At 45.5% G+C, this 17,101-nt stretch overlaps 1 protein-coding gene across 1 annotated transcript in view; it reads left to right on the top strand.

Annotated features, from left to right (window-relative positions):
• LOC131910020 (serine/threonine-protein phosphatase 4 regulatory subunit 1-like) overlaps positions 1–17,101 on the top strand; it is an 86,633-nt gene that overhangs the window by 26,681 nt on the left and 42,851 nt on the right. Inside the window, exon 3 of the mRNA XM_059262018.1 lies at positions 6,085–6,217. Coding sequence (XP_059118001.1) covers positions 6,085–6,217 — 133 coding nt within the window. The remainder of the gene's footprint in view (positions 1–6,084; positions 6,218–17,101) is intronic.

The raw sequence follows: 17,101 nt of genomic DNA, 5'->3' as shown, positions 1-17,101 counted from the left end.
AATGACTGCTCATCACATGTTGCTGTACCCGTAGATCAGTGCCTCACTCAACCCTCATCAGAGATGCTGCTTCTTTCAGTAATTAACACAGAGACCCATAAATGGTCTAAGTGCAAAGAGTAAGAGACTTTGGAATGCCCAGTCCTAAATGGGACATCTCTGTCACCCCCGTGGAAAGCTCTGAATCTACATGGAATTGGGAGAGATAGAGGATGGCTCCAGACACAGCACAGCAGCTGCACATATGAACTCAACAAGACCAGCTCAAGCTCAAGCCAGACAAAATACCAGCATGGAGGACAGGAAGGGAGTGTGGTGTCATACCTCCAGCTGAGGAACTGTTGGTACGGTAGTAGAGGAAAAGGCTGGTTTTTTCGCTGGTATATATAACCGACCTCATTCCCAGGAGTGGTCAGCCAATACAAACTGGACTCTGAGTTTAAAAGACAGTCAGACAGAGAAAACATGAAGTTGATAAGTAGTGGGGAGGAGCTGGAGAAGGGGGACAAATATGATCCAAGTACAGTGTATGAAATTTTCAAAAAATTAATATAAACATCACAACATTTTAAACTATACAACAAAAGTTTGTGTGGCTAGTTGCTGGACTGTTGGAGGTAACCAGTACGGGTTAATTATTCAATACCATATGACCTATAGCTTTTATTCCCTTGTTTTATGTGTCTCTGTAGTAGGGTCATTAGTATTCTGCAGGAACAGCTCTTCTTCTGTGGACTAATTACCAAGGTCTTTAGTTCTCTGATGAAAGTGTTTCTTGCAGAGCTTTAAAACAACAAGTTCTGCCCATGAAACATAGAGTGGGTCCCAAGGGCCCATGGAAGCCCTTGCTCTTGTATGTGAGGTTCTCCTTGGGTCTGCAGGTCGGTCTCTGAATTGCAAGGCCAAGAGTAAGCCCGAGAGCTCAGCAGTGAGCTCTTTGTAATTTGCCAGGATCCACAGAAGCTCCTCACTCATGTGGGCTGAGGGCTGCAGTTTCTGGGCCCTGGGAGGGTCTTGAGTATACACATCAAGTACTGTGGTCATGGTCTTAGTCATGACCCTTGTGATCTTGCCGAGAAATGGCACTTTAATTCTCATTCTCTCTCTCTCTCTCTCTCTCTCTCTCTCTCTCTCTCTCTCTCTCTCTCTCTCTCTCTCTCTCTCTCTCTCTCTCTCTCTCTCTCACACACACACACACACACACACACTTACTTAAGCTGATGTGCACTACTTAGGCCTTGGGTGATGGACCAAGCTTGTCCATCAAGCAGGAGAATTTGAATCTGATCCCCTTCACCCACATAAAAGCTAGCTATGGCCACACATGCCTGTCATCCCAGAGCCGTGTAGGCAGAAACAGGAGGATCCCTGGGCATCACTGTCCAGCTGTTCCAAGGGAATCAGTGAACTCCTGGTTAAGCAAGAGACCACCTCAACAAATACAGTGGAGAGCAATTGAGGAAGACACCCAAAATGTCCACATGCACATGCACACAGGATACTTTGTTACGATTCTGTGAGGCAGTTTGAATTTTTAATAAGCTCTTATTTATAACTAAAAGAGTTGAGAAAAATTGTGGCCAGTATTTCAGAGAATAGTGAGCACCTAGGCAACAGCTTGCCATCTCTACTTTAAACTCTGATCAATTACTCCTAAATTGGCCATGGCTTCCTGTCTGCCAGGTGGGACTCTTCTGCCTCTTCACACCTGTAGTGTAACTGGCACAGACATCTAATTTTCAATGCAAAGTACAGCAGGGGGTATCAGCACCTCTAGAGCAGGTGCCATTGATCTTTCCAGAACTAGCCAGGGAAGCAGGTCTCTTGCCAAAACTAGCCTGCGGGAGGCCTGGGCTGCTTGTTTCTCCATCTTTATTCTTTTTGGTCAAAGTAGAAAGGTTCAGCAGGGGATCAGGGCCAGGAGGGCTTTGCTGTGTCTTTTTCTCTTTGTTGTACACAAACCTACCAGGCTGTCTTTGAAACAGTGAGAGTCCTCTTGATAATTGGGTTTCAAATCCAGGGCCTTCCCTCCTTCCTGCCTTACCCTTTTAGTAGATTTTCCTCTTCTCCAGCAGGAATGAAACAAGATGGCTGCATAATAGGAAAAGTCAGCCGTAGCAGGGATTAAAAAAAAAAGGTTAATTTATTTTTATTTTTAAAAGTGTGTGTGTGTGTGTGTGTGTGTGTGTGTGTGTGTGTCTGTGTGTGTTGGAGGCAGGGGTGTATACATTTGAGTGCAGATGCCTGCAGAGGCCAGAAGTGTTTGATCACTTTGGAGCTAGGGTTACAGGTGGTTGTAAGCCACCCGATCTGGATGCTGGGAATCAAACTCTTGTCCTCAGCAAGAGCGGTACTTGCTTTTAGTTGCTTAGCCGCCTCTCCAGCCCAGTAGCTGAATTTTAACAATCAGTGCTTGTTATACATAAAATGTGTGTGTAGGCTGATGTCTTAGTTTGAGCCAATGCCTTTTCTAGGCACAGAGTCTTAGATCACAACCACCCATGAGGCCTCACCGGCTTTTCTAGTCTGAGTTCTCCTGAGGATCCAGATTTGTGCCTAAAAACCTGGGTGCAGAGATGGCTTCACAGTAAAAGCACTTGTTGCACAAAGTTTAAAGACCTGAGTTGGATGTTAGGAGAGAACCAACCCTTGCTGGTTGTCCTTGGACTTCCACATGCACACAGTCACATGCCTCCCCTTCCCACACACTAATAATAATACATTTTATAAAAACACCAAGCTATGGATGCAAATCCTCATGATTGTAATATCTTCACTTGTTTTTGCACACCTAGTTTGGCCCCCAACACTCTAGTAATCTATCTTCATCGACCTTCTGAAGAATGCAAGTCATGTTCAGGTACACAGCTTTCTTCTGACAGTTAGTGCTTCACTAAGGTATTTAGTCCAAGTAAGGAGGACAGCTGGCTGGCCAGGCTTGGGAACACAGTGAGCAGAGATGACTGAGAACAACAGTGTGAGCCCACTTCTAGGGGGCATAAGCCAGATGCGTGACTGGTAAAGTTCTACCTGTAGAACAGCAGCAAGAAAGACTGCTAAATGGTGGGTCCTTAGCACCCCCACTAAGGCTCAGAGAATGCTGAAGAGGAGGAGGCAGAAAGGATGCCAAGCTGGTGGGTGAGCAGTCTTCTGGTGGATGGTGGGCAGAGTGAGTGCCATCTTCTGGGTGGAGGGTGGGCAGAGTGCTGTCTTCTGGACATGATATAGCCATTGCACTCGTAGACTCAGAGAATCTGTGGTCATGTCCACAAGAGACCTGTAGAAGATCAAGCCAGCCAAAATCCCAGAGTACATGAGGTAGATGATCCCCAGCCCTACCCCCTTTTGGGAAGTTATTGGCAGTGAATAGTCCTGGGGAAGAGGAATCATTCTTTTTTTTTTTTTTTTTTTTTGGTTTTTCGAGACAGGGTTTCTCTGTGTAGTTTTGCGCCTTTCCTGGAACTCACTTGGTAGTCCAGGCTGGCCTCGAACTCACAGAGATCCACCTGGCTCTGCCTCCCGAGTGCTGGGATTAAAGGTGTGCGCCACCACCACCCAGCGGAATCATTCTTTTTGATATGTAGCATTGGTAGGTGTCCCATGCTCCAGTGGTTGGTTATCCATTCACATATTGATAGTTACCAGCTGGACTTTGTGGACTACCAAAAAAAAAAAAATTACAAAGACAAGAAGTTAGGAGGGCTTTTTGGAGGGATATAAGAGAAGTTGAAGGAGGAAAAATGGATAGATGTTATATTATGAAATTCTCAAAAATAAAGAAAAAATTTTAAAGACGAAGAAGGGCTGAGGCAGTGGCTCGATCAGTATAGTACACAAGCGTGAAGCCCTGAGTTTGGATCCCCAGCACCCTAAAAGGCCAGTCATGTCATGTGTATCTATAGCCCTTGCGGAGGGAGATGCAGGCAGCACCCCAGAGCTCACTGGCTACTGGTCCAGTAACATACTCTCTCAAAAGACAAAGAATTGAGTCATGCTTACTAGGTACTTCTGTACCGTTGGTTTATCATAGGTGCTTCAAAGATAACAGCTATCACTCTGGTGTGTGTGTGTGTGTGTGTGTGTGTGTGTGTGTGTGTGTGTGTGTGTGTGTTTGCACAGCCTGTGGAGCCCAGAGGTCTGCCTTGGATGTCATTCCTCAGTAGCTGTCCACCTTTTGTCCATTTGACACATGGTCCCTCACTGGCCTACTACTCACCAAGTAGCATAGACTGGTTTATAGCAGGCTTTTATTTGGGCCACCAACCAGCTCCCAAATCATGACACGGAGACTTATTTTTAATTATGAATGCTCAGCCTTAGCTTAGGCTTGTCCCACTAGCTCTTATAATTTAATTTAACCTGTTTCTCTTCGTCTACATTTGCCTCAGAGCTTTTTACCTTTCATTCTGTATGCCCTACTTTTCCTGCTTCCTCCATGTCTGGTTGGATGGTGGCTACCTGGTTGCCTCTGGGTGTTTCCTTCTCTTTCTCCCTTGTTCTCCCCTCTATTTCCTGGTTCTCTCCTCTCTTTTCTTTTGAGCCTAGATTCCACCTTCTGCTTATTCTCTCTACCAGCCAGCCCTACCTATCCTTTTCTGCCTAGCTATTGACCATTCAGCTTTTTATTAGACCAATTGGGTACCTTAGGCAGGCAAAGCAACACATCTTTACACCATTAAACAACAAATGCAGTGTGAATAAATGTAACACATCTTTGCCTGGTTAAACAAATGCAACATAAACAAACGTAACACATCTTTACATAGTTAAAGTAATATTCCACAACCTAGTTAGCCATTGAGCCCTAGGGGTTTGCCTGTCTCTGTCTCCTTATCATTGAGATTACCGTGTACTCCGTCATGCCTGGCTTTTTATGGGTCCTGGGTATTGAACTCAGGTCCTCATGCTTGGGCAGCAAGTGCTTTGCTGACTAACCCATCTCCCTAACCCATAAATTAAATTACTTTAATTTTTATGACTACCTAAGAGCTCTTCTTACTATTACCATTCTAGAGTAGTCTCTTAGTGATAAGTCTTTAGTGTGTGTTTTATGGAAAGATTATGTTAATTTGGTAGTTTCCTTAGAGAGATACATAACTGTAGAGTGAATTTGCTCATCACGTGGTTAAGGACCACCCCTTGCACCCCAGGCATTGTGCTGGGCTTGGAGAACTCAGTAGTGAGTGTGTAGAGACCTGCCAAAGAGAGTGGCTATTGTTGAAGGCCTCCTGTATTGTGCAGAGAGCTGTATTGTAGCAGGTCAGCCAGGTTGGCACCATTGGAGCCTTTGACATGAGAGGTGGTGGGCAGGGAAGGCCTTCTAGAGATGCAGCAAGCTAGCCACAACCTAAAAGCCCAGGACAGAGGAGATGAGGGACAGTATCTGCCAGTCATGGTCACCATAGATGAAAACATGGGACCAGGGGTCAGGGTTGGCCAGCTCACAGGGCTAGGGGACAGATCTCACAGGCCTCTATGTGCAAGAACTCATATGTGCTACCATCCTGATGGCACAGATAGGTTTACTTCACGATGAGAAGTGCAGAGAGGCTCAGTGATGCCATCTGATCACATAGGTAATCAGGAGTCATGGGATTACTTCTGTTCCAGGTGCATTGGCTCCAGGGCTCCTAACTCAGCTACCTAAGGGTACTTCTTAGCCTGGATGGACTAAGGGACCTGTAAGGAGGGGCCTTCTTGAGTGTTGCTAGGCCAGGGTGTGGATGGGTACCTGGTAAGTAGTCCTTAGGCAGACAAGATGTGAGGTGAACCTGCTGTTAGATTCTTGTCTGCAGGGTGAAGTAAGTTTCTTGGCTGACCATTTTCAAGTGATGGAGGAGAGGTACATATTTCCTGCAGAGATGAGTGATTATCATAGTTGTTGATGGGAACCAGTTTCCTTGGTGACACTGGACCCTGCCACTCTTCTTTTATAGTTCCATAGCTGTTGGCTCCATTGTGGATGGCTTCTAGGAGTTTGCACTGGACAGCCCAGTCATAGGACATGTCTACCACAGTGTGACTGACCCATCACTGTTAGTAGCACCTACAGATAGTTTTAGAGTATTTCCTCTTCCTGTCTAGATGTATTTGAAGATTGTGGTCCAGACTGTGACAACGGGAGGGTCACGGCTTTCTTGGACATCCCTGGCCACGATAACCTGCCTCTGCTCACTCGCTTGGAAAAGCACGCATTCAGCGAGAATATCTTCAGCCGGTAAGCCTCATCCTTACACTGTCAGCCTTCTGCTGCTGTGACAGGCTCCAGGGGATTCATGGGGCAGGTGGGCAACAGCTGTCTCCAGGACACCTTGATTCTGTTTCTGCAGAATCCCATCTTACTGGGCTTTCCCACTTGTTTGTTGTTGTTGTTGTTTTGGTGGAGCTGAGGATCTAGTCTAGGGCCTTATGTATGCTGCACAGACTCTTCCTGAGTTGCAGCTCCAGCCTTGCTCGTTGCTTTTGTTACCAACTGCCGGCTAACAAGAGTGGAAATGGTGTGGAAGGCATTCTGTCCCATGTCTACAGTAGGGTGTAGCACACCACTGCCTGGACTGCGGACTTCCAAGTTGCCTGTTACCCTGCCCTGCCTTTCTCCACTGTCACTCCATAGCAACTCTGATCTGGTCCAGTCTATGTTGCTTTCAGTGATGACCTTGGGTTTGGTTTCTTGAAGAAAGCAGGAACTAAAGCTATCCAAACTCCTCCGAACCTTCATCCCTGTCCGGTTGGCTCTGCCCTTGACCTTATCACTTCCTATCCTCTGTCCCCATCTGTTCAGGAATGCCTTTGTCCCCGAATCTTCATCTGGCATACTGGTCCTTTCCTTCCCTCATTTCTTATCCTCTACATCTTCCCCAGCTGTACCACTCTGAAGAGAGCCAAGGGCTTCCTTGCCATCTACTTGGTGGTTTTTAGAGGTGATGTTCTAGGTCAAGTATGGGCCCGCCCCTTACACTCCAGGTCATAGAACTGAGAGAGCCCAGTATCCTCCCATTTTAGAAGCAGGGAGATATGGTCCTCATTCTTCATCTACATGTGATTCACAGCTTTCTTACTTCATCTTTCCTGGTTAGTGCGTTTGTGTCATGTAAACACGGTGTTTGTGCTGCATGTGTGGCTCACATTTCCTCTCAGTACTTGAGGCTGAGGCAGAACAGTGCCAAGTGTAAGGATAGTTTGGGAACTTAAAAGAACCCATCTCAAGAAAGAACAAAAAGAAATGTTTGCCTGTTGCGGGGCCATAGCTATTCTCTGCTGGTGTTTTCTGAAGTTTATATTTCACATTTGGGTGTCCAGTCCACCTGGAGTCATGGCTGTGGTCTGGAGGTCTGGACAGTGTGTGAGGTGAGGCACTGTCTTCTCTGTGTCCTCTGCTGCCACTTTCTTCAGTCCCATGTCCTCATGAACTCTGGTTTACCCGTCACTGCGCTGCAGTACCGTGACGTTATACAGTGAGACTCGCAGGGCTGTTCTTCAGGACTGCCTTGGCCTTTCTCACTGGCTCATTCCCCCACACACTTTGCAGGGGCTTAGCAGTCCCTAGAAGCAAGAAAACCAACCAGCCTGTGGAGGGCCTGTTGGCAGCTTCCATCCAGCAGTCGGTCCCTGGAGAATGTGGTTCTTCCAGACCTTCTGTTTGTCTTTTGGGTTTTTCTTTACTTTCTGTATGTGTGCTTCACACACATGTATGTGCGCGCACACACTAATACAACTATGAAGCTGTAGAGCATGTTTTCCTGTTGCAGAGTCCTGACTCTTGTCAAGTTTAATTCCAGGTGCTTGGGTTTGGTTTTGTTGTCTTTTATTAACTTTTTTTGAAACAGACTCGCTGTGTAGCCCGGAAGGTCTTGAACTCAGAGTTTTCCTGCCTCTCTCCCAGGGATGGCATTACATGAGGTGTACACCTCATGGCAGCTCCATTTCTTAAGCTTTCTAGCTGCTGGTGGTAGAGGAGAGTGAATTAAACTTGAAGCTGTGTTTCCTTCTAACTGCATTGCTTTGCTGTGGAGTCTCTTGGTTCTCTGTATATTGCACTGAGGTTTGTGAGAGTGAGGTTTTGCTTTCTTTTGTTTTCCTTACTTTACATTTTAAGTTGAAAGTTTGTGTTTATAGTTCACTAAAAGATGTTTTTTAAATGAAACACACATGAGGGCCAGGGAAGAGAGGGGAGAGAATGTTTCAAGAGTAGCAGTAAGAATTCTCATGTGCCCCTCCTTCAGTCCCTCCACTGTCCACGTTTTGCCCTCTCCCCTTCAGGATCTCTGTCTCCTCAAGCTTGCATGTTTCTCTCTGACCCTGCAAGTAGCTTGATGACCTCATGCAGCATTGCCCTTGATTGCTTCAGTTGCAATTTCCTAAGAACAAGGACCCTCCTCTTTGTCACCCCTGTGATCACAGTGCGATTGTGACACGTGGGAAATGAGCTGGTACAATGTTGTTTGTTATCTATTTATTTTAGTTTTGGTTTATTGAGATAGGGTTTCACTGTGTAGCCCTGGAAAGTTTGGAAGTCACTATGTAGAATAGGCTGGCCTCTAATGCTTAGAGATCCATCTGATTCTGCCTCCCAAGTGCTGAGATTAGAGTGAGCCACCGTGCCCAGGTACACAGACTGTCCCGATAATGCCGTGGTATTGCTTTTCTGGTCCAGGATCTAGCTCAGTGCAGTGTGCTCCATTTAAGCTCTGAACTCCTGTCGTGCCCATTCGTCTCCATGTGTCTCACCCTTTCTTTACCTCTCATGAAGCTAACTTTCTCTTGTCTTCTTTTGAAACCTTCCAACTCATGACGATTGTCCTGCTCCAGCCTCACAGATTCAGAATTGCTGTGCCTTCTGGTTTTAACATTTGTTTTGTAAAATAATCTTGATTGACAGGCTGTCAGATCATAATTCTGAATTCTATAGTGTGCTTCTTTGAAAAAAAAATTTTTTTTTTGAGATTGCCAGTGGGTGTTTATGGTGGTATTTTATTTGTAATGAAAGGTGATTTTAATTGTATGTTAATAAATAAAGTTGCCTGGGGGTCAGAGCTATTAGAGCCATAGCAAGAGCGTGGCGTTGGTGGTGCACGCCTTTAATCCCAGCACTTGGTAGACAGAGCTATGTAGATCTTTGTGTGTTCAAGGATACAGCCAATATTGGAGACACACGCCTTTAATCTCAATACCATAGAGGACCTGGAGGGCTGTACATACAGGCAGTGACGAGACAGTCATGTGTTTGGGTTTACAACCAATGAGAAGGCAGAACCGAAAGTCTTTATAAAGACAAACACACAGGAAGTAGGCCCCTTTCTGAGAGCTCTCTTGGCTGAAGCAGGAAGGGTAAGGCTCTTAGTTCTGACCTCTTGGCTTTCTTCTCTGAATCGGCTCTGTGTTTCTTATTTAATAAGACAGTTGGTTACATCTACAGGTGTTTGTTTGTTTGGTTTTTTGTTTTGTTTTGTTTTGTTTTCTACTAAAAATCTCTTTAAAAACCTTCTTTAAAACTTACTGCACTGTCGGACTAGATATGTGGTTCAGCAATGAAGGAACACTTTCGGCTCTGGGGGATCTGATATTTCTGCTGGCCTCTGCAGGTACCAGGCACACACATGGTGCACATGCATTCATGCAATCACAACATTTATACACATGAAATAAGAAATCTTTAAAACTTTCTTGCATTGTGAAGTATGATACATAGAAAGTGGGCTAAAACATACCGAGTCTGAGCATTTCTATGAGGCCAGTACGCCTGCAGTCCTGTCATCAGGTCAGGCATATGGCTGGCACCCCAGAGCCCCTCCTACCCATCTCCATTGTTTCCACCTCACCAAGCACTAATTACTAATCTTGATTTTCATGTGAAACACATTCCTAATTTTCTATGAAGTTTTAGCCCCAAGTATCTACCTTAAAATTTTTAATTTTTTCTAAATTTAAAATATGTGAAATTATATAGGAGCTGGTGGCTTTGGGGCTTGGTGCTCAGCGTGGGCGTGTACCTTTTGAAACTCTTCTTGGAATACACTGGCCTGTATTCCTGTTGACAAGTTAGGGAGGGCTCAGGTGTTTGGGCTCTTGGGCACAGTTTCCCTGGGACCACTACGTGTTAAGGGGCTGAGGAGAGGTGTGTGTCTCCCCTTGAGTGTGTGTTGCTGTCTTTACAGACTGCTTACCTCACTGCACAGCCTGCCTATGCCTCGCACTTTACCTGAAGTTGGTGGTGTCAGGCTTTCTGCTGGAGCCAGCCTGCTGTTGTGGCCATGCAACACAAACCCTGTTCCCTAACAATGCAAAGACCTGTTCATCTGATCTTCTCTGTCCTTTAGAATCCTTTATAGATTTGAAATCCAACACATCAGATCCGAACAAAATAAAGCAAAACATAGCACCGATTGGTCCATTTGGAGGACTTGCCTCTCTATAATGTTGAGAATCCAATCTATAAATGTGGCCTGCCTTTCTAGTTACGTAGGTTTTCTTTTATATCCTAGTAAAAATCTGTCTGAGAAAGAGAAAGCTCTACTGGACTTTTGTTTTTCTTTCTTTGGTAAGTAGCATCTGCATTTTTATATTGTACAGTTTGTTTCTTAATTAGCTTTTCTCATTGTGACAAAATACCTGAGAAGAATCAGTGTGAAGATAAAATGTATTTGTGCTTTTAGCAGTTTCCCCAGTCAGTGGGCTCCACTGCTTTTGGGTCTGATGTAAGACAGAAAACGATGGAGAACGTGTCGGGACAAAGCTGCATACTGTAGCAGGAATCTTAGAAGGTCTTATTAATAAAATCAAACCTGGAGCCAGGTAATGGGGTGAATGCTGGAAGATCAGAGAAGCAGAACAAGCCACAGCTACCTCACCTCGCCAGTTCCTCAGCTGATCCTGTTTCCTCAGACTGGAAGCTTCTATGTCCTCATCCAGAGTGAATCTCAGCTGAACTGCTGCTCGAAAACCTAAAAGCTTAACCAGCCAAATGCTGCTAGTTTCTGGTCCTCACGCCTTATATACCTTTCTGCTTCCTGCCATCACTCCCTGGGATTAAAGGCATGAGTCACCATGCTTGGCTGTATCCTTGAACCACACAGAGATCCAGATGGATTTCTGCCTCTGGAATGCTAGGATTAGAGGCGTGTGCTACCACTGCCTAACCTCTATGTTTAATATTTTGGCTGTTCTGTCTCTGACCCCAGATAAGTTTATTAGGGTGCACAATATTTTGGGGAATACAATACCACCACAGCATACCTCATGGTAGTTGGGCAGGAAAGGAAGGAGACTGGCATCTCATTCCAGGCTGCATCCCCAAAGACTTAACCACCTTCCACTAGGCCTTGCCTCCTAATGGCTCTACTACTAAGAGTACCCCAGGCTGATGACCACACACCAGACACTTGGACTCTTGGGGATACTTGACACACAAACCCTCATACCTTCTAACTAGTATGTAAGTAGGTGTCTCTTCAAGCTGTGTGTGTTTGTTTTTACAGAGCCTTTGTGTGGTTTACCCACACATGATCATAAGCATATTTGCAGTCTCCTTTGACTTCATTTTTATTTTGAGATGTAGTATCATGTGTCCTAGGCCAGCCTTGAAGTCACTTTGCAGCTTGCCAAACAAGCACTGTGCTGGCTGAGCTGCACTCGGCTCATTGTCACCAGGGTTCCTAATGTCCATGATGAGTTTTCCATTAACCAATGAGGTATTCACAGACACAATCTGCCATTTTCTAATACTTAAAACAACTTTCAAATGTCTTTCTGTTTTCCCTGCTTTCATTTATTTTGTGCTCAGAGAATATCTTTTTTTGTTTTTTAAAGTTTGCTGACTTATTTATGTTTCAAAGTATGTTTGGTCTTGAAAGAATGCTGTATGCCAGCATTTTGGGGGAGGGTATCTTAAACATCTATATCAATTGAGTTAAGTTGGTTGGAGGCATTTTCCAGGTCTTCTGAGTTCTTTATTTACTTACTGTAATAAATTGATTTGTTGGTGTGCATCTGTGGGTGGGTGCTTGAATGCCACAGTTCCCTTATTGAAATCAGAGGACAACTTGCAGGAGAGGGCTCTGTTTTTCTACTAGGACTCTGGTGACAAGTACCTTCACCGCTGAGCCGTCCATCCACAGCCCTCTTGCCTTCACCTTTTAGCCGCCTGCTGCTCTCTGAGCCATCCGCTGCCCCTTACCTTCACCTCTGAGCCGTCCTCAGCCCCTTACCTTCACCTCTGAGCTGTCTGCTGCCCCTTACCTTCACCTCTGAGCCGTCCACTGCCCCTTACCTTCACCTCTGAGCCGTCCTCAGCCCCTTACCTTCACCTCTGAGCCGTCCTCAGCCCCTTACCTTCACCTCTGAGCCGTCCTCAGCCCCTTACCTTCACCTCTGAGCCGTCCTCAGCCCCTTACCTTCACCTCTGAGCCGTCTGCTGCCCCTTACCTTCACCTCTGAGCTGTCCTCAGCCCCTTACCTTCACCTCTGAGCCGTCCTCAGCCCCTTACCTTCACCTCTGAGCCGTCCTCAGCCCCTTACCTTCACCTCTGAGCCGTCCTCAGCCCCTTACCTTCACTCTTAGCTGTCCGCTGCCCCTTACCTTCACCTCTGAGCTGTCTGCAGCCCCTTACCTTCACCTCTGAGCCGTCCTCAGCCCCTTACCTTCACCTCTGAGCTGTCCTCAGCCCCTTACCTTCACCTCTTAGCTGTCCGCTGCCCCTTACCTTCACCTCTGAGCCGTCCTCAGCCCCTTACCTTCACCTCTGAGCCGTCCGCTGCCCCTTACCTTCACCTCTGAGCTGTCTGCAGCCCTCTTCACCTCTGAGTCATCCACTGCCCTTACCTTTTTTTTAATGCGCCTTTATGGGTAGTTACTGTGGGAACAGTGTTCACATCCTCAGCTATGATTGTTACCGATTTTCCTATCCTTTTGGAAGTTTTGATGTTGGGAGTGTGCCCTGCTAGCATTGTTTTTTATTATTATTATTATTATTATTATTATTATTATTATTATTATTAAGTTGGCTCTTTTCTTTGTTGCATAGTATCTTCATCTCTTTTTCTGAAGCTCACATTGTCTGATAGTAGTGCATGCAGTCCAGCTTGCTTTTGATTTTGTGCTGTATTCATTTGTATATACTTGAACCTGTAACTTTCAAAATTCCAACTGTGTTTACTATGGAAGGTGTATGAACACATCTTGCTTTTTTGATACAGTTCACTCATCTCTACATCTTAATTTGAGCATGCGAGTCCAACCAGTGGTCCTTGGGCCCCATGTGTACCAGAATAGCTTTGAATGCAGCCTATCATGTTCATAGATGACATCCTCTCCCAGCCTCAGAAGGCTGGTCCTCTGATAGATCACTGACATTGATGCTTCTGTCAATGTGGCTTGTTAAAACGATTTGTCTGCTGTTTGCTTTCTGCTTATCTTAACTGTTCCTATTCTACTTGGGTGCTAACACCTGCAGCTCCATCTCACTGAGTACTTGGTGGGCTGGCAGGTACAGTCTTTGCAGAAGGCCATGTCCTTTCTCATCTTGTTAACCTTGTTAACTGAGAAGTCTTGAGGCCTGTGCTTTTGGCTCGGTTCATCCCCAGTGTTCTCCCAGGGCATATCCATGGAAAGAGTAGGTTTTCTACAGCACTAACACAGAACCGGTTATCTGCCTGTAGTCCTTTTCATCTGTATTCACACCAGTAGACTGTCCTGCTCTGGGGTCTCTCTTAGCCCTTTCTTCTCTGTCCTTGGGAGGGCAGGTCCCTTGTGCCCACTTGAGGCTAGATGCAGATTTGTTTATCTATTCTATGGCCGGAGCAGCAGATTGGGGATCTTAGTTCCTTGATTTCCCCAGAGAGGCTAGTGTGAATGAGGTCCAGAGAAAAGTAATAAGTCTCTTTCTCCATAGTGTCTGTTTCGACTTTCCCAAGCTTCCTGGCTGCCAGATCTCAACTTTTTATCCCCAGGGTGGCACCTGTCTCTTCAGCAGGCTTGTGTTGACATATTTCTTCTGTGTTGTGCTAGGCCAGAGGACTTCACTATGAATCCTCAATCTGTAGTCTTTTCTTGAAAATCAGAGTAGGTGAGTCCACTTTGGTTGGTTCTCCTGTGCACAGTGAGGCCCTTGGCATAGGGCATCTGTTGGTTCCTCTGACATTGTTGTCTGACTGCCTTTGTCTAAAACAGTTCCCTGTGCCGATTTGTACACAGCATGCAAGTTGCTCACCTTGAGCATACAGTGTGTCCTGTTATGCAAACATCACTACAGTAGTTTGAGCATCTCTGTCACCCAACAAGTTCCTGTGTTTGCCCCTCATGGTCAGGTCTTCCCTCCTCTGACCCCTGGGTCCCCACAGCTGTTGGCCTGGTTCCCAGTGTTTTCTCATTTTATTTTACTAGAACTAGGGAAACAGATTAGGAATCATGTTGCTTTTGTCAGTACTTTGACACCTTCTCTGCACAGTCTGTAGTTTGCACATGTGTTTACCAACAAATGAACTAGATTTTTTTCATGAATAATGCTTGTGTACATGTTTTGCAGCCTCTGTGTGTAGATGTGTCTTCATTTCCTTTGGCTAGACACCTAGAAGTGAAATTGAATGGTGAGTGTTTATTTGACTTTCTGAGACACCAACAGTGTCTGCAGGTCCTCATGCTCGAGTCATTATTGGTACTTGCTTTGTCATCACAGTTTAAGTGCTAGCTGTTATCATGTTCCCTTACCGTAGCTCTTTTGTCTTGTCTTTTTTCGGTCATTGTGTTTTATCTTTTGATTTTGATTGAGATAACTTTAGGTTTCTAGAAGAGTTGCAGATGTATTTCAGTGTAAGGGTTAATTTTGATGGTCAACTTGACAGTCTCTGGAGTCACCTAGAAGACAAACCTCTGGGCATATCTGTGAGGGACTTCCTAGACTGGGTTGATTAGCTGAGGTGGGAAGACCCATCCTAAATGGGCTGAGGTCCCAGACGGCATAAAAAGGAGGAAATAAACTGAGCACCAGCATTCATCTCTCTGCTTCCTGACTGTGGATGCCGTGTGACCAGCTGCCTCAGGCTCCTGCAGCCAAGACTTTCTGGCCATAATGCCTCTTTCTCCAAACTGTGGGCCAAAATTAAGTTTGCTTTCTTCAGTTGCTTCTGTCATATGTTTGATGACAGCGATGGGAAAAGTAACTAATGTATATAAAGAGTTCTCTTATAACTTTTGTCCAGCTCCTTCTAGTGCAGTGGCCCTCAGCCAGAAGAGAGTCTGCTCCCAGGGGACCTTCCAAGATGTCTCAGAGACATTTCTGGGTGTCAAATCTTAGGGGTCAGGGAATGCTACTGACACCTAGTGGATATAATCCAGGGCTGCTACTAAGTACCCTGTAATGCACAGTCCCACAGCAAAGAATTGTCAGCTCCCAAATGTAGTTGTGTTGAAAGCAAGAAACCCTGCTCTGATGATTATGTCAGACATGAACTTGTGTGCTTGTGTGTAGCAAAGAAAGAAAGCTGAGCCACTAACAGCAGCCGTGGTCCAGGGTGGCTTATTGACCACAGATACCACGGATTTCCATGGTAATCTCTTTCTTGTGCTGAGCTTCTATCCAGGGCACCTTGTCAGTGAGTTGTTATATCTCTTTAGTCCCCTCAAATCCTTGACAGTTTCTTGGTCTAGGCTTGTCTTTCATGACCTTGATGATTTTTGAAGAATAGTGGTGAGGTATTCATAGAATATCTCCCCAAATCGGTTAGTTAGTTGGAGTCATGGAATTTTGGGGAGTGTAATCCAGAGTCAAACCCTTCTCTTTGCACTGTAGGAAGACTTCATGATGTTAGCTCACCTCCTTGTCCATGCTGTTTAGGTGGTGTCTGTCAGGACCTTCCCAGTGAACGTTCCTGAAGACTTGTGAAGTGGAAGCTTTCCTTATGATTGAATCCAATAAGTCAATGCACAATATGTTATAGTCTTACAGTTTTAAAGTCTAACAATCTTATTCAGATTTAGTTTTCATATCTGTGTAGTCAAGAGAGTGAGGTTGATAGCTGAGTTCTGTTTCAGTGAGTGAGTTTATTAAGCCTGTGGCAGACAGAAGCACAGGAACAGATAGCAAGGAGCAGATAAGAGAAAGACAGCAGAGAATCAGGAGTTACAGCATCCACACAGACAACAGGAGTAGACCAATTGAGAGAGCAAACAAAAGGTAACACCATCAAATGGGGCTCCAGCATCTACTGGGGAAGCCTGCTGTGGCAGCAGCTGATACTCCTGGTAGGGGCTTCTGAGTAAGAGAACAAATCAGAGGCTTACAACATCCAGTAGAAACCAGCTGGGGAAGCTGAGGCTGTCAACTGGATTTACTGATGGAGAGTCCTAGAAGGAGGGTTTTCCTTCTTCGATGGCTCAAGATTCAGCATCTCTTTCCCACGGCAGACTCTTTCATATCTTGAGATGAACACTCATAGCCTCTGCTACCGGTCCTTAGGGGTACTATGTTTTACTCTTGGGCTGTTCTGGTGTTCTGTGCTCTCTGCAACAGTTGCAGGTGGGGTCACCCCATTCCTGGACATGAGGTGTTGGAGGACACATTGAAACAAACGTGAGTAGTCTGAAGTAAGTGTGTGTGTGTGTGTGTGTGTGTGTGTGTGTGTGTGTGTGTGTGTCTGTCCAGTGATAGCTTCTCAGTGATCTCAAATAGCATATGACAATATACTAGTATGGTGCCTATTACATATCTGTGGTGATTTGAATGAGAATGGCCCCCATCGGCTCATATACTTGAATGCTTGGTCTCCAGGGAGTGGAAATGTTTGAAAGGATTACAAGGATTAGGAGGTGCAGGTGCGGCCTTGTTGGAGTAGGTGTATCACTGGGGGAGGGCTTTGAGGTTTCAAAAGCCCATGCAAGGCCTAGTCTCTCTCTTGACCTGTGGATCAGGATATAGCTCTCAGATACTGCTCTAGTGCTATGCATGCTGCCGTGCTCCCCACCATGATGATAATTGACTAAACCTCTGAAACTATAAGCAAGTCCCCAGTTAAATGCTTTCTTTATAAGAGTTGTCTTGATCATGGTGTCTCTTCATAGCACTAGAACACTGATCAAGACAGTATACATATACAGTTCAGTATAATGTCC

The sequence above is a fragment of the Peromyscus eremicus genome, chromosome 4 (assembly GCF_949786415.1).
Source record: "Peromyscus eremicus chromosome 4, PerEre_H2_v1, whole genome shotgun sequence".
Classification (NCBI taxonomy): domain Eukaryota; kingdom Metazoa; phylum Chordata; class Mammalia; order Rodentia; family Cricetidae; genus Peromyscus; species Peromyscus eremicus.
The sequence above is the reverse complement of the archived record's forward strand: the minus strand, read 5'-3'. Positions and strand labels throughout refer to the sequence as shown.